The sequence below is a fragment of the Paroedura picta genome, chromosome 8, assembly GCF_049243985.1.
Source record: "Paroedura picta isolate Pp20150507F chromosome 8, Ppicta_v3.0, whole genome shotgun sequence".
Classification (NCBI taxonomy): Eukaryota; Metazoa; Chordata; class Lepidosauria; order Squamata; family Gekkonidae; genus Paroedura; species Paroedura picta.
Window position 1 is genome coordinate 48,076,238 of NC_135376.1, and position 25,263 is coordinate 48,101,500.

The 25,263-nt window shown below is 39.8% G+C and overlaps 1 protein-coding gene across 4 annotated transcripts in view; it reads left to right on the forward strand.

Annotated features, from left to right (window-relative positions):
- The window catches only part of SORCS3 (sortilin related VPS10 domain containing receptor 3), a 563,192-nt gene that overhangs the window by 491,865 nt on the left and 46,064 nt on the right, over positions 1-25,263 (forward strand). For all 4 annotated transcript variants that reach the window (XR_013233573.1, XM_077349660.1, XM_077349662.1 and 1 more), the window contains exons 18-22: positions 1,929-2,100; positions 7,194-7,380; positions 14,273-14,406; positions 20,919-21,042; positions 23,311-23,423. Coding sequence is in view for 3 of the 4 variants with exons in the window: in XM_077349660.1 (XP_077205775.1) it covers positions 1,929-2,100; positions 7,194-7,380; positions 14,273-14,406; positions 20,919-21,042; positions 23,311-23,423 (730 nt within the window). In the remaining variant the exon portion in view is untranslated. The remainder of the gene's footprint in view (positions 1-1,928; positions 2,101-7,193; positions 7,381-14,272; positions 14,407-20,918; positions 21,043-23,310; positions 23,424-25,263) is intronic.

Here is a 25,263-nt window from a genome sequence, read left to right on the forward strand (position 1 = left end):
CTTTTGCAGGTGCTGCAAAATTGTGGAGTTCAGGCAGGGCCCTGATCTCTTCAAAGAGCTCATTCCACCAGATGAGGGCCAGGACAGAAAGAGCTCTGGCCCTTGCTGAGGACTGTCGTATGATACTTATATAATTGAGTTAATTATGAAATATGAGTAAATGGAATCATAGTCATCATTATTGAGGAAGTAACCACTAAAGAAGGTTCCTCTTTGAATACGAGTACTGTACCTGGGAACTTGTTTTGGTTACTTCATGGTTACGCTTGTTAATATACATCTAATAAATCACTGAAAAAAGAACGATTGGGTTTCATAACATAACTTTATTATTCAGCTTAAGGATTCTGATTTTGGTTCTATTGATTGTTTCTATAATCAACAGCTTTAATTATAAATAACACTATTTTAATTTTCTCCTTATTTTAGTCATTCTTTTCAGTTTCAAAATATAGCCTGATCCATGCTAACTGGGGAACAAGGAATGTAGTTAAGGAATACTTGTAAATGTTTGTTCATTTTAAATTGAGGATGAGTTTTTGAAGAGATCATATCGTCTTGAGATGAAGCACACTAGTAACTCTTGACAAGTCTCAGATGATTAATTGACCTTATTTCTGTTGAAATGGTAAAATGAGACATGTTGTTAGGTGCGAAGTCGTGTCTGACCCATTGTGATCCCATGGACAATGATCCTCCAGGCCTTCCTGTCCTCTACCATTCCCCAGAGTCCATTTAAGTTCGCACCGACTGCTTCAGTGACTCCATCCAGCCACCTCATTCTCTGTCGTCCCCTTCTTCTTTTGCCCTCGATCGCTCCCAGCATTAGGCTCTTCTCCAGGGAGTCCTTCCTTCTCATGAGGTGGCCAAAGTATTTGAGTTTCATCTTCAGGATCTGGCCTTCTAAGGAGCAGTCAGGGCTGATCTCCTCAAGGACTGACTGGTTTGTTCACCTTGCAGTCCAAGGGACTCGCAGGAGTCTTCTCCAGCACCAGAGTTCAAAAGCCTCAATTCTTTGATGCTCGGCCTTCCTTATGGTCCAACTTTCACATCCATACATTGCAACTGGGAAGACCATAGCCTTGACTAGAAGCACTTTAGTTGGCAGGGTGGTCTCTGCTTTTTAGGATGCTGTCTAGATTTGCTATAGCTTTCCTCCCCAGAAGCAAGCATCTTTTAATTTTTTTTTGTTTCAGTCCCCATCTGCAGTGATCTTGGAGCCCATGAAAATAAAATCTGTCATTACCTCCATTTCTTCCCCATCTATGAGATTAGACAATTCTTTATTAGGGCCTACTAGTGTAGTTCCTGAGCCAGCTAGGTAAATTCCATATCCTCTAGGGAGAACAGATGTGCTTAAGGGTTAATTCCACCATACACCACCCTTAGTGAAAGGACATAATTGATTTCAGCCCAACAATGAAATAAAACAAAAATTCCCTTGCATGAAGAATAAGTATATCATGCATAAATATGTACAACTCGACCTTTATATATGATATAAAATGCAGCATTGTTATTTAGAGAAATAGCCTTTTCTAAGAATTTTCTAGAGTATTCAGAGATATATTTTTGGAAATTCATTAATGCAAAGATAGTTTTGTGAAGAAATGTTTGCCATAATAAAACAATAAGAGAAATGAAAAAATAACAAAATGTAGAAAGCAGAAATGAAGAATTACTAGTGTTTCCTACATGAACATTTGCTTGTATAAAGCTCTATAATTTACTAAGAAATCAGTTTTTCTTTGATTCAGGAAGACACTTAAGATAATGATCGCTGCATGTAATGATAAAACTTTAAATTTCTTTGCATTTCATTCTAGCAAAGAGTATGTATTTTGTCAGACTCTACCCTTGTCCTCAAAACACCGACATGATATTTTACATAAACAACTTAATGCAATGCAAACTGTCAAACCCTGCAGGTATCGACGGATTGTTTCTAATAACTGTACAGATGGGCTCAGGGAAAAGTATGCAGCCAAACCTGAACAGTGCCCAGGGAAAGCTCCCCGAGGTCTGCATATCCTCACATCCAATGGCAAGCTGGTAGCAGAACAAGGATACAACACTACCTTTATAATCCTCATGGAAGAGGTAAGGTCTTCACAATTTTTGTGTAACACTATCTCCTTTCCATTCCTTCCTCCCTTCCTTCCTTCCTTCCTTGTATATACAATATACACTATTACCCACCATGGAGAGAGAAATCTGAGCTAAAATTGTGACATACTTCAGTGTTCATTAACAATATTTGCTTTTTCAAATCTTTTGAAACTTTTATAACTGGCTCTCTTGAAAACCTTGTATCTGTGAATGTCTTGTTTCCTTTGAACAGCTGAAAATGTTTAAATGAGAAAAATCAATTAAACTGCAAAACAATTATGTATGTGAGGCCCCTGCAAGGAATTATGGGGAAGCGTTTAATTTCCTCTTTGGACACCATTTCCTTTTTTCTTTCCATCATAGCTTCCATAGTCTCTCCCCCTTTCACACTTCTGTCTCTCCTTTCCACTCACCCATCAGCCCACCATTATTTGTCTCCATCTTCAGCTTTCCCTCCTACCCTCTTACTGGCAATCTCTCTCTGAGAAAACTGGCCAAATTATATGGTAGGGGCTGAGCGCTATACAACTTGGAAAACCTGCAAAAATTTGCAGAGGGTACCTTGCTTACCTCTGTATCCCTTTCCCAAACTATTTCTTTTTCATCTTAGCCCCTATAACACCTCTCTCAGCCCCACCTACCTCACATGGTGTCTTTTTTGGGGAGCGGAAGAGAAGATGATTGTAAGAAACTTTGACACTTCTCCGTCTTACAGGCCCTGCGGAATTCTGAAATCTCATGCAGGGCCCATAGCTCTTCCGGGAGCTCATTCCACCAGGTTAGGAACAGGGCCAAAAAAACCCTGACCCTGGTCAAAGCCAGGTGAATGTCCTGGGGTCCCAGGACAGCCAGCAAATCCATACCTGCAGAGTGAAGTGCTCTATGGGGGCATAAAGAGATAGGCAGTCCCACAGATAAGCAGGGCCCAACCACCAATTCAGTGGGTAGAGAAGGGAGAAGCCACTTCCCACCTCACCTCACTATGTCTCACCTCGACCGTTTATGCACTGGGCACTTTACTGCCCCAGTTCTCGTGCAGGAGCACAAATAGAGGGCAGATGAGATGCACTGGGCCAAATGCTCCCCTGTGTGAGTGCAGGATGAGGTGGGGCCACCTGCCATGACTAAAACTCCAGCCTGTAACCCAGCATGAAACCTCCAGTGCATAAACGGTCCTCGAGGGGATCTTTCTCTCCTGCTCCCAGATGCTACAGCCTATCACCTGTTCTCCTGTGCCATGGCAGCCAAGAGGGCATCTTGACTGGCACGGAAGAAGAGGCCAAGCTGCCTGCACATCTTAAAAAGGCACCACATGCTCTGCCTCCCTCCCTCTGATGCGGTGCATGCACGCTGCACTTGCTCCAGCCACCATGGAGCACCCTCCTTCTCCCACCCTTCAGCCACCTCCTCAATGGCAGCCACGGTAAGTCATGGCTGCTCCTAAACATGGTAGATTCATGTAGATTTAAATCAACACTGAATTCAGTCCTACTCTACGGTCATTTTAAATGTTAGTCTATGAACTGGCATGGAGGTTGGACAAATTAATCTCATATCAAGCCGACATATAGTTCCAGCAATAGAAAATATATAAGCACATATCTAAAACAGGTTGCAGGATTTTATTTACAGGTATTTTGAAAAGAAGTTATAATTAATAATCCCAAATGTCTCAATCATATCCCCAGCATATTCCCAGTTTTATTTAAGAACAAATCTCTTGTCTAGGTAATTCCATGTGATCATGACATTACTGTCAAAATGGGAACTGTGCTCCCTTCTGGCTGCAGGGTAATAAAATAGAAACATTCCCATGATTGTGTCATACTGTTGTCATGTTACTACTTTGTACACATGAATGAAAAAATATAAAGGTTATCTTCAGACCCAGTTTCTCTTCAATGAAGGCTGATCCCCCTGACACTTTTTAACAGGACACCATTTACATCTTTCCAAGGTGCCTTAGAAGTAACTTACTTTCTTACCCTATACTGATCTATTGTCAACTGTACTCGGTTTACAGACTCGTGAGCTTTATAATACACCATTTTCGCATTTCCATTTGATATGTTACAGAACTAGCACTATAAAAAGTATTTCTTGAATACATCCAGAGACTAGTGATTGTTATCCATTTGAAATGCCTCCACTTCATTTCCACTTTAATTTATATTCATAAACTTTGGGATAGCTGATGCTGCATGTGTGGTGGATGAAATACCTTTATCTAGTTTATATACTGGAAATACAGTTAAAGGAAATGGATTAGCAAATCGTTGCAATGCAGAGCAAGTTAGCAAGAATGTCAAAACAGGATCTGTTACTGTTTAGATATGATAACTCTTAGGTTTTTTTCCTCTTAAAAACGTCAACAAAGTGGAGGGAATAGATAGGAAATTGTGGCCAGAACATAAGTATATACAAATAAGTTTTTATGCTGGATCAGAGAGACCATTTTCATCTGCCTGATTTCTTTACCAAATTTCTTATTTTTGGTTGCTTCTTTTGCATCAAGCAGGTTCCAGTGTAAAACTTCTGCTTGAGTTCTTGTACACTCAGAAACACAAGAAAAAACTATTGTAGCCATTTGCACTGGGTCAACTCTATTGCATCCCTACTTGCATTTCTGCTTAGGATCTGCTGCGACCAACATCTGATCAATGCAATATACAGGGAGGAAAGTGCTGGGTGTTGCATGGGATTTTGTGCAAGTAGATCTTTATTGTTCCTTTATGTTTCCACTTGTGCATCACTGAATCTGAATCCAAGACATAATCATTTCACAATTTTTGTGCCATTTATATATCATTTATAAACAGTTTATATATACACAATTGACAAAAAAAAGACACTGATCTTAATAGCAATATTTCTGTAGAATTTAGTTAATATGCCAGAAGAAAGGGATGGCTGCAATTTGTCTCAAGTGTCAAGAGGCCATAAAAGAAAGTTCATATTTATAATTGAACCAGAGTTCTCACAAAATTCATTAATATATTGAATCCTCCACTAATGCTTCCCATTCTCATAAACTAAGAGGTCATTTCACTTGAATCACAGCTCTACAGAATGAATCTGCTACCAGCGGATGAAGCCTCATATCAATGTTTGATATTGATATTGATATTGATATTTATTACCTGCTACTCTCGGCATGCTGTCTCATGATGGGTCACAACAGAAAATTTGCACAATAATAAAATCTGATTAAAACCCCATTAAAACAAAGTAAAATAATACAAAACCCCGCATGGCAGAAAACAGTCCTTCACCAGAATGGGACACCTGCCATTGGGCAGCAGAAGGCTATGTCAGCAAGTCACATCCAGGTGGTCAAAGGGTGGCATATTTCTTAAGGGGGAGGGCACCAGATCTTCTTCCTAGACTTTTTTTTTTAATTATATCTGAAATCCTGAGGGGAGGGCTAGAAGATCTGAATCTGAATGAAGAGTGGAAGTGTTATCCTCTTATGTTTTTGTTTAATTTTTGTTTTCTTTGTTTGATCTTGACTTCAGAACAATTCAATGATAGTTCGAGAAGTAGACCATAACTTCTTTTTTGCATCTTGCTATTTGTCTATATTATGATGAAGCTTGCCATCCTACCAGTTTTGACTTGATGTAAAGAGTGGTAAAGTAGCAGACATGCTACCTGAAGCTCTGCCCATGAGGCTGGGAGTTCAATCCCAGCAGCCAGCTCAAGGTTGACTCAGCCTTCCATCCTTCCAAGGTCGGTAAAATTAGTATCTAGCTTGCTGGGGAGTAAACGGTAATGACTGGGGAAGACACTGGCAAACCACCCCGTATTGAGTCTGCCATGAAAACGCTAGAGGGCATCACCCCAAGGGTCAGACATGACCCGGTGCTTGCACAGGGGATACCTTTACCTTAAAGTAGCTGCAGTTTATGTTGCTATTCAGAGATAACTTCACACATACTATTCTGTAGGTGGCTGATGTAGGATTTAACTTTGGGAATAAGTTCATAAGAACAGTCTGCTGGATCAAACCAGTTGTCCTTATAGTCCAGGGGCTAACCAGTTGAAATCCAACAATAGGACATGGAGACCAAAGGATTCCCCCCTGATGTTGCCTACTGGCACTGACATTCAGGAGTTTACTGTCTCTGAATATGGAGTCTTCCTTTAGTCACATGGTTGGTTCTTTTTGTGAAATCTTCAATATAAGAGGGCTGTTTTCTTCAATCCTGCCTTGTACACCCCAGTGAGGCCTTCTCTTCTGGAAACAGCATACACTGCAAAACCTGAAGATGCATGAAACATTATACTCTTGCTGCCTATAAAATGTATTAAGCCATTTTATGATCCAGGGCTCCTGCCCAAAAATACTGATTCAATGCCCCACCTCTGCAGCCATAAAATAGCCATGGGTAGGTCTACAACTACAATTTCTGGCAGCATGGGATGGTTTTGAAAATTCAAAGAGCAAAATCCTACTGTCTGTTGGTTATTATGGTTTTTATTTTATTTTGATTAGGTCCATTTCTCCTAATTGATTGCTGAGTCCTAAGAAGACTCACTGTACCATTTCAGGTTGCATTTTTAAATGCTTCCCTAAATGCAAAACTTGATGAACGTAGAAAATTAGTGCCAAATGGGACAGGGTGGGATAGAACTTGTTTTTCTAATGTGCTCATCTTTTTTTCTTGTAGGTTTTTTTTTAACTTGGCAGAATGTTTAAAAGGCATTCTCACATCTCTAACATGTAGCGTCACTATCTGCACCACAAGATTCAATCACTTCATTTTATTGCATATGTAAACCAGGCCTATGATTGCATCTGAGAACTGGATCCAAATCTAGACACCACTCAGTAGCTTCCACACAGGGGATATGGCAATCAAGTCTTAACCATGTGAAAATTCCCAGTGCTCAGCTAACCCACCTAGTCCTGCCCTGTCCTGTTTCTATTGAACACAGTGGCTAATATTCAACTGTTTATTTTATTGCAGGAGGAGTTGCTGAGCATCTGCCATGTTCATACTAAAACAGCTATACTGACCATATATACAACTATTCTGACCCTTATCAGTCACATTCATAAACCATAGTTTTCCCTCTTGCAGGGTGATCTTCAGAGGACAAACATTCAGCTAGATTTCGGAGATGGTACTGCTGTGTCTTATGCTAATTTCAGCCCCATAGAGGATGGCATCCGACATATCTATAAGAGCACTGGAATTTTCCAAGTAACAGCATATGCAGAAAACAACCTGGGTTCAGACCTGGCATCACTTTTCCTGCATGTGGTCTGTAAGTAGACACCTAATATAAGCTCTGAAATAACCTACCATTGACTGCATTCATGGGTTTTAATACTAGAATTTTAATTCCTATGTACATAAAAAGACATTCATACTTCTGACAACATGCTGAAGGTTCCAAAGATAGCTGTTGGTGAAAACTCTCCTTCCTCACGGCCAATTGTTGCTCTTGCTTAGGATTCTGCACCTCCCTCCTCCCTTCAGGCCTAACAGCCCTTTGCTCAGAATTCTGCACCTTCCTCCTCCCTTCAGGTCCAACAGCCCCTTGCTCAGGATTCCGCACCTCCCACTTCCCTAACAGCCCCTGACTGAGGGAGGGAGGTATTTCTGAGAACAATTCAGAGGAGTTTGAGGGCAAGTGTGTGCTTTCCTTCTGCCTAACCGCTGGCTGACAGAGAGGCCACAGAAAAGCCTCTTCTCACTGCTCGAGGGCAGATGCAGCCCATGAATGTCTCTTCTCTATAACTCTCTGAACATTTGAGGCCTAATGCAGAAGGTTATTGTGCAGATGAAACTGGATGCTGCTGCAGAGGTTCCCCCATTTCATCTGCACAACCCTGTGCAGTAGGGCCTCAAGTGTTTCATCTTCACAACAACCTGTATGGGATTCTTCTGCACAACAACCCTGCCACCCCCCCCCCCCAAAGCAACCACTTTCACCTGGGAAGCTGATCCAGAGATTAGCTGTAATTACAGGAGCTCTCCAGGTCCCACTTAGCAATTGACTACCCCTAGGTTGGAAATATTCCTGGAGGTTTGGAGGAGGGTCTTAAAATGTTACAATGCCACATGGTACAATGCCACCCTCCAAAGTAGCCATTTTTACCTAAAGAGCTGATAATTATAATCTAGATATGAGGAGTGATATTAGAGATGATGGTAGACGTTTGAAGACTGAGGTTGGGGTAGAGCAGTGTGGGTGTATCTGGCCTGGGCTATGGGCTTTTGCCAGCCCTTACCAGCAACTGTTTGTGTTTTGGGGTGCAGACAGACCAGCAGGGTCCCTGCAAGTCTAGAAAGTACAGGAAGATCTAAATAAAGAATATTTACAGCTTGGTAAATGGTGAACAAGTAAATGGCTGGAGAGACATAGGAACTGAAGTTGGCTGTGTCTGATCTGGAAATATTCCTTGAGGTTTGGAAGTGGGGCCTCAAAAGTGTAATGCCTCCACAGCCACCTAACCAGCCACATAGTCCCCCCTGACCTATTTCAGGTCAGGAAAACATTGCAGAGAGGAGTTAATTGATGTAGGTTCATGTTCTGGAATTCCATACTACCTAGGTGTGCATAAACCTGACTGGAGTCAAGACTGCTGTGCACAGAAAGACCTCCTCTTAGAGCTGCCAGCTTCCAAGTGAGGCACTAAACCCACACCAAACCATGAGTTAACACACATTGCATTACAGAATGCAACAAGCTTTACTACTAGTTTCCCTTAAAAATGAAAATCTATCAGGCCACCAATGCCCCGACTGGCTGCAAGTCCCCAAATCACAAAACTTCACCCAGGGGCACATACCTCCTGGCAGTCGCAGTCAGAAAATGGCACCTCTTGTTCACTCTTCCACAGAAGGAATTGCCACAGGACCAGTGCCTACAACAAAGGATGTGCCCCACACCCCTTCAGCATCTCAAATACAGCCCCACCAGTCAAGCCTGGCAGTGGAGAAAATACCAAGGATGGATGGGGCAGGAGGCAAACGTGCCCTGGTGCAAGGGCCCTGAGACCATGGAGACATGGAACAGAAGGGGTGGGGCTAGCTTGGGCTTTGAAGCCTTGCATGGGATGGATGGGGAAATGAGAGGAAATAAAAGGAGGCTCCAGAAGCGCTGTCAGGGAGGAATTGGGTAGCTGAGATTGTGAAGCTAACTGCTTGCCCCTGGGGCAAAGCATGGTAACAGCCTAGCCAATCCCATTCTGGGATTTCCTGGAGCCTTCTGAGGGGAAGCGGAGTGTGCCAGGATGGTGGAGGGTGGCACAGATTCAAAGGTGAGTGAGAGATCCAGCATCCAGCATAATTCAATGTATAGCAGCAATGTACAAACCATGGTGTCTTGTGGAGATAACTGAATTGTAAACTGTGATTCCATGAGTATAACATTTGTTACCAGTATAATGATGCCAGACCAGATTTTGGAATTTAACTTTAACTTTTGAGTATTATTGGGGTCTTCCCCACAAGGTAGCCATTATTTTGGCAAACTGAGCCTGGCTCCTAGTTTAACTTGGTATCATCACAGTGTCTTGCTTTTCTTGCCAGCACATTAAACCTACAGCAAGAAATGTTAATTTGTACATAGAGAACATTGGTCCCATTCTACAGCATGCATGCATGTGCATGTAGCTGTGATATACTGCATGCAGTTCAAGCAAAGTGATGACTTCCAGTCATTAGGGCCTCTTGAAGCTCATGCTTCATTAGTTTAGGAATGGGAATGAATAGATTGAATCCACCATATTAAATGATCCATGCCAACTTCAAGTGAGTGATAAGGTCTGTTAACAATAAACTGCATTGCTGGGTGAAGTTTTCAGGTTTCATAGCATCCTTCTATGAAAGTGCAAAAATGTCTTATGTTTCTCTGGCTCAGTCCGGGAGACATTTTTATCTGTATTTTGTGATGCAGCATTATAGAATAACCCTCACATTGCATGTATGGTTCCTGTTTTGGTGTATGTGGCATGCATAGCAAGTCTTGGTAATTCACATCTCAGATTTTAACATTGCAGAGTGCCAGCCAGATGCCTGACATATAATCCTTTCAGCTGTTCAATTTAGTTCCATTGGAAGCATGCTAGCAACCAAACATATACTGATCTAGTGTGGTGGAGAAATAATTATAAGAAGGTAGGACATTGAAAAGGAGTCTGGCAGATTCCCAACTTGGCAGGCAAAAAGTAATATAGAACAAAATTCTGCACACACCCCCCCCCCCACGGAAACCATTCTGAGATGATTTTAGATATGATAATGTCATTAAAAGAGGGTTACATTGATGGGTTGTTGTTTTAAAAGTTATCTGGAACCTCAGATCAGGTATATATCCCGAAGCCTTCATCCCCAGTTTAGACACTAACCTTATATAAGCTAAGAGGTAAAAAAAAACACATATTGTTACCACTTCACTGAAATGGGTCTTATTTCTGAGTAGACTTGGTTGTTTTGTTTTTTTTTCTTTCAAGAAAATCTTTCTTCTTTTGAAGAAGTCTTTCTCCATTAATTGAGGGAAGTCATTACATCCAAGAGTGAGGAAGGGAATCATTGAATCTGACCATAGTTTATTGCCAGAGTGAGCCTAAGCTTCTACTACTAATGGTTTTTATAGCCCATATATTTGTGATTCTTAGTAAGAAAGATACTGAACTGAATCACATGGACAAGTCAATACATGAGTGTGAAGAAATGGAAGTTAACTGCCTAGGTCTTAATTTTCCAAGTTCTTCTTAATGTTCTCAAATGTGGACAGCCCAAATGATTTCTAATAACATTAACGGTAGGAAACTAGCCAGAAAACTTTTTAAAGAAATCAATTCATTTTATCAAAAGACTGGACAATAGCTACATTTTGAAATGAGAATAATATTAGGGGGGGAAAGGTAATTGCAATCATATTTGGCATGCATAGCATGTAAGGCTCCTGAATAAATATTAAAGGGGAGAAATCAAAGGTAATGAGAAAGAATACTATACAGATTCAGCAAAGGTAGACTGTGCCAAACTAAACTGATGCCACTTTTTATAACAACCTGGATGATCTGAATAAAGTGTATTTTTGCACCACCAGCCTTTCTACAGCTTCTCTTACCTATGTGGAAGGTCTGAGAGGAGTGTATGGGGACAGGACCAAATTTTAACATTAATTAATTAGAAACAGTTCTCATGATCTTTCTTGGGTAAGTACCACAGGGATTACAAGGGGCAAGTAATGTGACGTCAGATTCAGATCTACATTACTTGTCTTAATGTTAGTTTCCCTCAAAAAATAAAACATTATACTTCATTCACAATACAGTTAGAAAGCCAGAGTTACAATTCTTCTTTTTTACTGCTAGCCTACATGTCTCTTTCCCTACACTCCTATCATCTCAGTGTCAACCCAGAGTGAAATACAATGGGAATAATCAAAGGGAGCAAGAATTCTCCACTATCTCCACCTCCCCTTCATGAGCCTAGCAGCAATGGTCTATCAAGATGCCATCATGCCATCTAGAAGTCTTCTACCCTCCAAAAGTCTTTGAACCTTTCTTGCCCTGCTTTGCCAGTACATGAATATGCAGTAAGCAGCTTTCAGCTCATGTCTTTGTGGTCCCACTAAGCACTCCTTCATTTATCCATTTCCATAGCATGTTAGAATTTATTGAGCCAAATGTGGATTGAAGGGGGTGCATTTTTTAAATCCAATTTTAGTCAGAAGGATTATAGAGGCATTTGACAAGTCACCTGAAGATTATAACAAATTTGATGCAATGCATTCCCAGATGTATCTTAAATACCTAACTAAAGGACTCACAGCAATTTCATACGCAAATATTTTATAACATTGTTCCATGTCTACTTTTCTCAGTTTGACTCAATTTTACAATTATTGTGCCGGTGTCACTGGAAGCAGGATAAATTTTATTTAGACTTTCTGGAATTGTATATTATAAAAAATATTTCAGAAAAATTCTCAAACTCGTAGTGATAGAAGTTTTGAAATGTTGAGGTACACAGACATTTCCTCAGTTATACGTTCTCTTGTGGCTTAGATCTCTTTCCTATATTAGTTTATGTATTGTGATTTTAAAAAATGTGTATGTGTTGAAGAATAATTCAGGAAGTCATCTTTTGGATGCAAAACACTGCATTAGAACTGGCCCTGAGAATAAGAATGTGTTGATTAACCATGAGATTTCCCACCTGCTTGCAATTACAGCCATTTACCTGACTGTAATACATAAGCAACCACAAGGAACAATCAGTTATTCTGGGCATTCCTGCTGTACAACAATGGCAAATTAAAATTCAGTTCTACACATAGATGTTTCCAAAACAATGGGGGAAAACAGATGGAGAGAAAGTGAAAGTTTCAGCTAAAAACTTCAGATTTTTCCATCTGTTTTCCTACTTTTCTCTTGTTTCCTCTATTGGTGACTAACTGAATTCCTAATTTCTGGATATGGAAGTTTTACATAAATGTCTGACCATCTGCTACATTGCTCTAAGGGCATTGAAATAAGTTTGATTACCTGTAAACTTTCTTTCTCTAAATCTCATATATTCCCCCAGTGAGCTGCTCAAGTGCCTAAGGGTTTGGTGAATGCAGCTCAACACCAATGTGTTACCCAAAATAGATTGCCCAAGGAGGAATTAGATTATGTATTAAATATATTAGCAAGAGGCTGGGTAACTGCAGGATATTTTTAGCCATATTTATCGGGCCTCTTTCCCAGGTAGAAACCCTTTTAAATAAAGATGACAGCCTAACTTGCACTCAAGGAGATTTATTTGGGGAAAATATTAGGGTACACTAAAAATGCACACAAAAGCAAAATATACAAGTTCCTAAGAAATAATATAGAGAAAAATTGGAGATTCAGAGTAGGCTTGTGTGATATTGATCTATTCTAGAAGAGTTTAGGATCAGGACTATCATGTGACCAGCAGCACAGTAGTGGAGATATGACACCTGAAGCCAGTAAACCATACAAGTGTACTGATTACTGAACACAACAAAATGGGGTTAAAAGCTATTTTTATAGCAAAAAATGTAGGTCATGTGCTATGTGCTAGAAGACCAAACAATGGGTTAACTTCTTGAGGATTGGAAGCTTCCAAGGTGAAGATAATGCCTGTTAAGTTGTCAAATAGTTATGAAATGGTATGGCTAAACGTTTGTGCATGCTAATAGACCCAAGATACTGGAAACAGGGATGAGGGGGACCATCCACTGAGGAAAGGAACATGACAATGACAAAATATCTAGAAAACATTTTGGTTGGTCTCTTTGTATAAAAATAAATCTTGTGACACTGATTTTACAGTATAGACTTGGATAGGTTTGTTCTTCTGTTAGGCTGCTATCAAAGGCAGTCCTTCTCCCTAACACCCACCCCTCCAGCCATACAAGGAAATGTAAGACTGACTTTGTCAGGGTTTTTTATGGGGTTTTAAATGGCAGGCATCTTTTAAAGGGGGAGAAATTTAAGGTTTGCTATTTTATCTTGCTATTTTATTAGCTCAGGATGAAAACTATTATTTTAAGCTGCCTTGAACTAAGAGGAAAAGTGGGCTAAATACTTCGATATATAAATAAAATAAATAAATATTATTCCCTCGGGTGACTGAATAGGCAGCTGCTGTATCTTAGAAGTTCCTGATTTTGCCTCCTCTATGCCAGGCTACATGAGGTATATATTGAAGCCTACATTGATATCCTCTATTTGCCCTACAACAAATTTTCAGTGAGTTTATGATGATCTTTTACCATGAGGAATTGATAAAGGTGGAGACACAGTTGAAAAAGAAGTTGAGGAACCAGGAAATTGGCCATTGTGTATCTGATTGTTCTAAGCACAACCAGATACATTGCACACTATTCTGCATCTCTTCCAGGTTGACACAACTCTCTTGATGTGAAATGCCACGGAACATTCTGTTTTCACCAGTTTCAAAGATATTTATTATTTATTCATTTACTTTATAATCCACCTTTCTTCCATCATGGAACAACATGTGGTGAGCATAGATTCCCAAGAGTTATATCATCCAGGCACTAACCAGGCCCATAGACACTTAACTTTAATAAAACTGATGCATCATATGTTTTTTTTTCTAACTATATCTCTGAATCAAACATAAAAGGATGCTGTATACACGAATGGGTTCTCTTCCTACAGGTCCAGTAGAACGTGTGCATTTGAGTGCCCCCTTTGTGGCCATCAGAAATAAAGAAGTCAATCTCACTGCTGTGGTTTGGCCAAGTCAGTCGGGTACCCTCATGTACTTCTGGTGGTTTGGCAACAACACAAAGGTTTGATCTTTAAAAAAAAATTGCTTATTTTTTCTCACAAATGTTAACCTTTGAGTTATATGATTTTTGATATGTATAGATTTTGTGTTTATATATATATATATATATATATATATATATATATATATATATATATATATATATATATATATATATATATATATATATATATTTTTTTTTTCACACATAAAAATTGTCTAAGCTGTTGTAAAAGCAGTATAATTTTGCCTTGATATCTAACAAGGGTCACTTATTTTCTGAATTTTACTCTTTTCTCTTTCTCACTTTCCTCCTCCCCCCCTGTGGTTGTTTGCAGGCATCCCTACAATGTGCAGTTGGTTATTATTGAAACACTGTGTTTAGAAGCCATTGTTATTACTAGAATTCAAAATTATACACTAGCATAGACTGGGTAATGTTGGGTTTTCTGCTCAGCATTTAAAAGCGGCTGGTGATCAAATAAGCATCAGCATTTCCAATAGGAGTGGCATAATGTACTTACAATGCTAAAGTCCAACCCAACACTTTAAAGCCACTGGGGACCAAATACATTTTGGATGTTTGAACTCAAGCTAAGATTAAAAACAACAACTTTCCTTCCCTGTCCATGCTGCTTGGGCACATGTCAGAAATACATGGGAAGGTACTGTTGATGGCTCAGTCACCATCCATCCCCACGTCTGTAGACACTGCTGGCATGTATTCTTTCACTATAGGTGAAAGTTGAAGAAATCTTATTTTTTTCTTGGATTATGTAGTTTGCCAAATCTAGGTATTTATGATGTATATAACCAGTGACCTGAAATAATACATCAGAAATTTTCAAACTGTGTTCTGATGTTCCTATTAAACATATCATGAGTTCATAACTGGGAAGTGTAGGACTAATGGAAAACTTTCCTAAAATACAGGGTATTTAAAAAAAATACTTCTGATCTTCTCCCACAATCTGTAGCCATGGGTAGGGGACATAGTATGTTCTAAGGCGTATTTTCAGTTTCTGTGTCATAACCAATGGAGCCCTACAGATATAACCAATGATTAATATCTGGTGAGCTATAAGACATATGTAGCATTGAAGTTCTTTGCTGTAGAAAGGATTTTGTCCAATTAGAATGGTTAAAACCTACAGCTCAGGTGTATACAGTTGTCTCCTACCTACATACTATTATCTGAGTAATTTTACTAATTAACAGATGGGCAGCCTTATTCAGCCTTCAAGTCAAGCCGGTCATCTAAGAAGAATCAGTCTAGAGGAATTTCAGCCTAGAACTGGGGTTTTATTTTGCAATAGTAGTGGGTGCGACTAATATAATATTATCTAACCACTCTATTGGTTCCCTATTACAGTCTTTGCATCAAATGGTAAAATCTGGTTTCCATTTTTCTTGGTCTGGGGTAAGATGTGGTCATAGAGAAGTTTTACATTAACTTACACCTTCTTGGTTTGTCAACTTCTTATTCCATAATGACATAAATTAACAGTTGGTTGTTAAATAAGAAAATGTTTGCTGTGAAGGTCTCATGTCAGCTTTAGAGTTTAAAGTAACCTGTTTTTGTGATTCCTTCCAGCATTAAATTGATATTTCTAGAACATTATTGTTTCATAAACATAGAGAGACAATTTCTTTTTCTATGCTTGGAAATTGCAAATAGGAATAATTGTGATTACAGTTCTGTACCTGCAATTTTAAATCTTATGACTCTGATTCATGGGTGCAATCACAAATGTAAGCTCTTGAAACTACACGCACAAAATGGCACCAAAATAGGGGCAGTTAAAAGCTTGTAAGAATATTTGGCTTTGTAAAATGACATTAATCATGGGAGGATATAACAGAATGTTAAGCAGAGTTGGGAGACCCCTTTCTCATTCTGATAGCTTGCATGAAAATTTTCTAATATTTTGCACTGATTTGCAAAAATGGATGAAAACAGCTATGATTCTACTATTCTCCCTGGGCTCCTCTGTCTTTCTTGTCTCCTGGGTTCCACTGTTCTGAGTAGATATTACTCTCTGACCTCAATATGTGTTTACTGGGAGGGAAAAATCCCTCTAGGGATTGTTTGCTTGAGCGTCATGAGCCAGTGGGGCTTGGGGAGCAGCCCTAGAATTCTGCACATGAATACTCATCTGTAACTACAGTGTCTGAAATTATTCACAGAAGCTTCCCAGATTCTATGAGCAACTTTCCCCACTGCACTCCCATACACGTCCCTGCTTAAATAAAGGCAAAATAATGTATTAACCCTCAACTATAATGCACTGTCTCCTTGTATCTTTTTCATATGTACTGTTAGATTAGTTACTTGTAGGATTTTAGTTTGCAGGTTTAGATATCTGCTAAGGGAATATTGCAAGTACTCTACAGATTCCTATATGAATTTCTTTGCATTATTTAACTTAAAAATAAAAGCAATGATTTAGAAGTTCCTGAAAGTACTAATACTGCTGCTATTCAAATATGCAGGAATCAGGTATAATTGGTAGCCTTAAAACATTATATTTATGTTATACTGGGAGGGTCATTATGCACAGGCAAAGAAGGGCTTTCCTGATTTAGCTCTGCCTTAGCTGTCATGAGATAACATGGAATCTGCTTCCCCAAGTTGTGTCTTAGATAAAAGGCTGAACCGTATCGCAGCATGTCTGAATGACTGTTGCATGCTAAAAATCAACAAACTGTGTAAGGACAAGAATCATTACTTCATTGCCCTGCTAGCTGTTAACTGAAATCACTATACATCTGAAGCTGATTTTGATGTGAATCTTCAAACTCCTGATGCAATGAATGCAAAAAAAAATAATAATAATAAAGATTGTTGGAGAAAGCCATGTCATTTTAAGCTGTTTGTACTCATAACATCTGTGCTTGAAGGATACTGCTGCAGTATACAATTCTATTTTCTACACATCTTACACAGGGACTCTAATTTCTTTTTCTAGATAGAGCTATTGTAGTGAAGTCTTGGTCCACTGCTTTAGCAATACACCTAAAGGCCAATTTGCTTGGATTAACACAGGTCCAGTTTAATAAATGTGTCTGACTGTCTAATGGGTTTTGAACAAATGAACCTTAAACTCCTTGATTTAATTTAGAGCTAGTGTCCAGACCTCAGTGCTTGAATTAAATCTAAAGAACTAGCTGAATTTTAAAACTGAACAATGAAGATGAAAGAGTCATGATGGGAATGTTCAGCCTGGAGAAAAGGAGGTTGAGAGGGGACATGATAGCCCTCTTTAAGTATTTGAAAGGTTGTCAATTGGGGGAGGGCAGGATGCTGATTTCATTGGCTGCAGAGGAGAGGACACGCAGTAATGGGTTTAAACCACAAGTACAATACAACGATATAGGATTGATATCAGGAAAAAAATTTCACAGTCAGAGTAGTTCAGCAGTGGAATAGGCTGCCTAAGGAGGTGGTGAGCTCCCCCTCACTGGCAGTCTTCAAGCAAAGATTGGATACACACTTTTCTTGGATGCTCTAGGATGCTTAGGACTGATCCTGCGTAGAGCAGGGGGTTGGACTAGATGGCCTGTATGGCCCCTTCCAACTCTATGATTCTATGATTCTATGAGTCTATGACGATAATAACAATCATGAAAATAGGATATCCACCCTACAAAATACAATGATTTAAAAAAAAATTAAAATGTCACCTGTTCTCACTTGGCTTAGAGAAATTTAGTTCACTATTAAAGAGCTTATTTTATTTATTTTAAAATATTTATATTCTGTATAATTAAAATGTTATATTTTGGGTCTCAAGGCAACTTGTGTGTCACCATTTAAACATTATATTTTGATAGAATAAACCATTAAATGTTCCATTTCCCCAACAAGATGTCTGCTGTCTATACCCCATAAAAGTCCAGGTATATAAGACAGCCTTGGGGACCCTACTGAAAATCTTTAATGGCAATGTTCCTGTCACTCCACATGGAACCTATTTCACAGAGTAGGAGGTAAAATGAGGAAAAATGGGTTGTGGTTGATGGCAGGTGAGCAACCTTTAGAAACGGAACACCTACTAGGTGGCAGTCTGAAGACTAATGTTGGTACAGTGGGGCATGAAAGAACTGGTTCAAATCCACATTCAAATAACCACTATGTCATGGAATCTTTCTGGATGACCTTGGTCTGGTCACACACTCTCAATCTAAAATACCTCTTTCTATATCTATACCTCACAGGGTTATTAGAAGGATAAAATGGAAGACAGGAGAATGATTTAAGCTGCTTTTGGCCCCCTGCTTTTGGGAGGTAAAGGTGGGATATACAGTGAAAAGCAGAAAAGGCAACCATACACTCATGGTCTTTCAGGTCACCCAAATGACCAACTTATATAAAGTATATGAAATCATTTGCAGATTGTCCCCTCTTGGACGTGAGCCAAACCAGTGATGCAAGACCATAACTAACCAGGGCTTACAAAAACAAAAGAGGAAAGTCATGAAGGCAAACAAGCAAATGTATACATTTATGATACTTGGGAACAAGCTCGTGGGATATGCCTTAAATGCATGTAAATATAAGTCTGTACTTTTTTAGGGGGCCTTAATTGGGTTCTTGGGATTGGGTTCCTTCCCCTATACTAGAATTCAGATTGTGTTTCTACATCAGTATGACATATGCTATACACTTCATTTGCACCATTTTAAAGCTTTTCTTTGACCATCTTTTTATCAATTAAAATGTATTTCTCTATGCAAAGTGCAAAACACAACTTCCTATCTTCATTTTCACCTTGCCAGGGGGTAAATACTTAAAATTTTCCTTCCCAGGACAAACACAACTTTCTTCTCCTGTTTTGCTCTTTCTGTCTACTCTGTTCTACTCTTGATGTCAGTGGATACTGAGCCTGCCCTGCCATAGTGAATGTTTCATGTTGTTCTTTCTCTTTTTTTCTTTTTCAAAAAGTTGAGCCATTTATTTATTTACTTAAAACAACAACCCAGTTTTGTTAACAAGTGCTTTTTGTATGTCATAATACTTTAGTTCTAGAGAAGAAGCAATAGTTTTACATTGGCAGCATGAACTGATTGTCTGTATCTCATTGTCTTATAATCCATTATTATGGCAAATTGCCTTTGATTTGCTATAGAACTCTATACATCTATAGTAGTATCATCTATATTGTAGTATAATTTAGAATCCTTGAAAACAAACACAGATTTGCTCTTTCTTCACCCAGATACATACCTTCTGTTATCCTTCATCTGGAAGAGGCCACCTCTTATATGATTCCATGTATACCTAACACAACCAATAAGCAGTTAGTTCCTATTAAAAACACAACTCGGGTATTCTGAAGAATAGAGACTGCCACAATTTGTCACAAAACCGTTACAGATAACCATGTCATGGTTTATATAAACTTCTGAAGGAACAGCAGGGAGCCATAAGGACCATCCAGTAGAATGTAGTAAATAATTGAAGTTAAACTTCCAAACAGAGGAGAGCATTAAATTGTTGATTCAGAGTTGTTTTTTTTAATTTTACTATTTCAAATAAAGGCTAAATTGAAAGTCAATATACAGGCCATTCCATGACAGTGACTGCCTATGCAGTTGAGTCACCATGGAAAGTGCCGAGCTCTGTGTGTCACCTGAAATTATCTTCAAGAGTAGCATGAAACTTGAAGGGAAAAATGGTTAAGTGGAGGTGAAAAATGGAAATGGCCATTAGCAGAGTCACCCTCATTCCTGAAGGCATTGTGACAATTTTCTCATCTCTAATCATCACAGATGGTTTCTATATATCCTCTAGAACAGGGGTTGTCAACTCCCGGTCTGCAGCCTGGTACCGGGCCGCCGTCAGCCGCGCCTGCCTTCCCACTCGCAGCGAGAAGCTCACCAGGCCCGGCTAGCTTCTCACTGCGAGAGGGAGGGGAAGAGGCAGGCGCGGCCCCCAGCATGCCGGCGACGCAAATGTCCACGCGCAGAGCTGCTGCGCATGCACATTTGCGCCCCTGCTGGTGAAAATGTGCCTGCGCAGCAACTCTGTGCATGTGTGTTAGCGCCCCCTAGAAGACAAAGCCACTAGTAACATGCCCAAAGCTGACCTAGAAGGAGTAGTTGTTAATCACGAGGCAACAATAGCAAGTTCATTTATTACTTCTGCCTAACTGTTGTATTTTACGTAAGAATTTTTCAGCAGGACACTAACTATGTCAACTGAAAATCTCAGGTTGACCTGGACCATGGCAATCACTTTGTTTGGGGAGGGGGGGAAAGAGTGGAAGGATCAGAGTGGGTACTTGGTGTCTGGCTAACATCCTCTAAATTTGAGTATCCAGTCCAGCCACTTGCTACCAGTTAATCCTCCCAGAAAGTAAGCATGGCACAGTACGTGGCCTAACAGCTTTCATTAGTTTTATAAATTCATCCAATGACCATGTGTATGTAAATGTACATCTCTATATAAATTCTATTTTTCTATATTCTATACATTTAAAGTTGATGTAGAACAGCATATGGGTTGATGCTGGTTGTGTTTGATTTTTGCAGCCATTCATCACCTTGGATAGCAGTATCTCTTATACATTTACTACTGAAGGGATGAACACCATCACAGTTCAGGTCTCAGCTGGTAGCATTCTCATCCAGGACACCAAGGATATTGCTGTGCATGGTAAGTGGATAAAGGATCATCCAAACTGGATCATTACAACATTATATCATGTTTTAAAATGGCTAGATATGAGGGCTGAAAGACTGTGACATTTCAGATTCTGAAATCCAAAGTTCAGGAGTTGTTTACTTTTGATAGCTATCAAAAGATGGTTTTATTTCATTTGAAACTATGAAGCTGTATCAATCGAAATATCACTCTGTGAATTAATTATGATTTCATGGGGTGGTGAATAAGTATGAAGTGCTTTTTGAGGAGCCCTTTCTGGATGTGGAAATATCAAAAAAGTATGATTGGTGTTCCTTGTGCTGGCAGCTGTTGATAAGGGGTGCACTATTATCACTTACTGTGTTTGAATTAGTTTCCAGATCAGAAGCCACAAATAAGAAATGTTGTTATAAATCTCCAAATTTTTAAAAAAGGGAAGTTTTGCTACATGACACATCCTGGTGTTTTCCTTTATTCTCCTACATTTCTTCTCTTCTCCAAACTGTACCATACATCTGGTACAGTCTGATATATTGCTTTAAGGGCTAAGTTTAGGGGGAGACTCTAAAGAGAGGTGACATTTTCCATCTTCCATCAATCAGATGGTTTTCTGTCCATTTCTGATGGCAAGAACTTCAAAACTTCTTGACTGACTTTTATCAGTAAGATGTCATTTCAAAGCCTGTGGCATACTTGTAATGATAAATAGGTCTAAATTAGCAAAATTCTCCAAGGACCATGCTGAAGTCTCCCATGATCTGGCAGCCCTACCACTCACCATCTCTGGTCCCAGCCTGACCAGCTTCTCTGTGAGAATAAAACCCAAAAAGACTACAACATCCCAGTGTTGAAAGCTCTGCTATGACATAAATGACATTGAAATAGGTGGGCAATCAGAGGATACAGAGCTCTCATTTTTTAAAAGTAGGAAGACAATAATCAAGGATAGGTGAAAAGACTCACAGTATATTTTACTAACAGGTGCTTTACTAATGTTGAAAAAGACATTCTGCCCAAAGGCCAAGATATTTTGTCATTGGCCAGAGAAAAAGTCCAGCTCTGTGATTTCAGAAGTGCCTTACCATTGAAATTAGCCTTGCCTCCCTGCTGTAAGTTAATTAGGAAGTAATTTCTGAGTGCCTCATGAATTGCAATACCCTGATTCGCCTGTCATTAGCACAATTGGTGTCTGATTTGTTATGCATTAACCACTCATAGCTGCACATGGGGCTAACAAATAGATAATTCCTGCTTTTGGAAAACAGATTACTTATTGTGAGGATTTTCTTAATGGAGCACAGAGCATGCCAACTGTCTTAGAACAAACCAGGCTCCAAGCACAAGTTTCTGTTTTGTTTCAATCATGGTCTGATTGCTGGGTAGTGTTGGTGTATTGAAAAAGGCCAAAGATCAGAGTATCAAGCAAGCAACAAATTTCACACTATGAAAGAAGTCTGGAGTGCTCATTTTACTTGCTTCCTGTTTGTTCTTTTCTTCCTGCCTTCCCTGTAGTTGATTTTCTGATACAAAATGTTGTAAGATGGGCTAAAAGTCCTTTATAAAAAGGAATCTAATCATCTGTCTCCTTGCTTCTTTGATACAATGTGTTATACTGCTTCCCTTTTTCCCCACTTACTTCAGTCTCAGACTTTCCTTTCAATTTTTACTGTATCAGCAGAAGACCAATTGGAGGTCCACCGTAATTTTTTTTAATTCATTGGGGTTTAAATAGGGTGACATGTATCCTGTCTACCATTACAGAGTTGTAAATTGCCAATTATTTAAATTGTTTTCCTCTTTTGTTGTTTTGTGAATTTAACCTAACATTTCACATTCTGGATGAAATGCATCTTTTACAACCAGATAGATATAAAAAATTTGATCCACTGATCTTGGAAAGTTAAATGTAAATGTAGGTTACATTTCCCTTGATTCATTTACATTAGACAGGTGTTTGAAACTTTATATGACAGAGCTGATGTCTAACATACCAGGTCTAATATTCCCCAAATAGATATTTTCATCACAGGAAAATTAATTTTGAAAATCAGATTTTTTGCAGGACATGAGTGGTTGAAAGATTCCCCCCCCCCATCCCTATCTCTGAATGTTCCAGTGCACTAGATATTTTAAAATGTATTTTGAATGTCTGAAAATATCTCATTCAGCTTGTCATTCTATGGCTACACACAGAATGCCATAAAAATGGTGTGGCAATTTTCCTATATTAAAGGAATTGGATGGTTAGGGTGGACTTTGACTTTGGCTTTCTTTTGACAGAATATTTCCAGTCTCAGTTATTATCATTCTCCCCTAATTTGGATTATCACAACCCTGATATCCCTGAGTGGAGAGAGGACATCAGCAGAGTCATCAAGAGAGCTCTGGTACAGGTGAGCACTATGTCCAATTGAATAATGTGGATTATTTTCTTAAGTTCTGAATAAGGTGTGGCAGAACAATTCCAGAAAGGAAATTATCATGGACCTCTGTTTTTTGGAGAAAACCATGCAATTATCTTAATATTGTTGGTTTATTTGTCAAAGCCCTGAATTGTTAGTCAAGAAGATCCGGTCACATTTACTTCATTCCCTGCAGTCCAGCTGGTACGGAGTTTTGGGCTGGGTTGTCACCAGTACGCTGATGACACCCAGCTCTATCTCCTCATGGACCGCCACCCGGACTCCCTCCCTGGAACCATTCGCCAGATGTTTGGAAGCGGTGACGGAATGGTTCGAGCACAGTCGCCTGAAACTCAACCCCTCCAAGATGGATGTCCTGTGGCTGGGATGTAGAGGGCGGGACCAGGAAGTGCGCCTATCCACCCTGGCAGTGACGCAATTTACCATCACGTCCCAGGCCAGGAACTTGGGTGTGACCATTGACGCCTCCCTGACTTTGGAGACGCAGGTCAAGAAAGTAGCCGGCCAGGCCCGACTACTAGCACCCTACCTGTCCCCCCGAACACTTAGCCACAGTGATCCATACAACGGTCACCTCCAGAATAGATTTCTGTAACTCGCTCTATGTGGGCCTTCCCTTGTCCTTGATCCGGAAACTCCAGCTATTGCAAAACGCAGCTGCTAGGATCCTCACTGGCACATTTTGGAAGGCCCACATCCAGCCAGTGCTGAGGCAGCTGCATTGGTTGCCAATTGCTGTCCGGATCCGGTTCAAGGTTTTGGTTTTAACCTTCAAGGCTTTACGCGGGTTGGCACCCACATACCTGAGGGACCGCCTATCACCCTATGCCCCCCGCAGGGCTTTGCGCTCTGTGGGTGAAAATCTGCTGGTCATTCCTGGCCCTAGAGAAGCATGCCTGGCCTCGACCAGGGCCAGGGCCTTTTCGGTCCTGGCCCCAACCTTGTGGAACAAGCTTCCAGGAGAGCTGCGGGCCCTGCGGGATCTTTCAATGTTCCACAGGGCCTGCAAAACGGAGCTCTTCCGCCAGGTTTATGGTTGAGGCTGCGGCTGTTAAGATTGATCTACGCCCCCCCTGGGATCTGGGATCTGAATTAAACATCATCAGGACGTCCACTCTACCCGCCAGTAGTTTTGTTCACTGATCTCCGCCATGTCGGTAATGTTTATGTCTTTTAATGGGGGTTTTAATGGGGATTTTAAGACACTGTAAACCGCCACAAGCCGTAAGGGAGTGGCAGGAAACAAATATACTACTACTACTACTACTACTACTACTACTACTACTACTACTACTACTACTACTACTAATAATAATAATAATAATAATAATAATATAGACCAAGGAAATTTTCTAACTTCTTGATAGCATACAAAATTTTCAGTTTTCATCTCATTCATTTTCTAGTGTACTGGATAACAAACTACCTTTATTACCATTATTTTTTAAAGTTGGTTTTTATATCCTGATTTTTTTACTACCCGAAGGAGTCACAAAGTGGCTTACAATTGCCTCCCCTTTCTCTCCCCACAACAGATATGATGTAGGTGGGGCTGAAAGCTCTCTGACAGAACTGCTCTTTGAGAATAGCTCAAATAGAACCATGACTTGCCCAAGGTCATCCATCTGGCTATGGAGGATTGGGGAATCAAACCCAGCTCTCCAAACCAGAGGTTGTCACTCTTAACTTCTACACCAAGCTGGCTCATTCTAGAGATAGTAAATTGGAGTGACAGTGTAATGCATACTCTCTTTTGAAACCCTGGGGTTTCTTGATGGCCTTGGAAGAGTTTCCTGAATGGGTGGGAGTT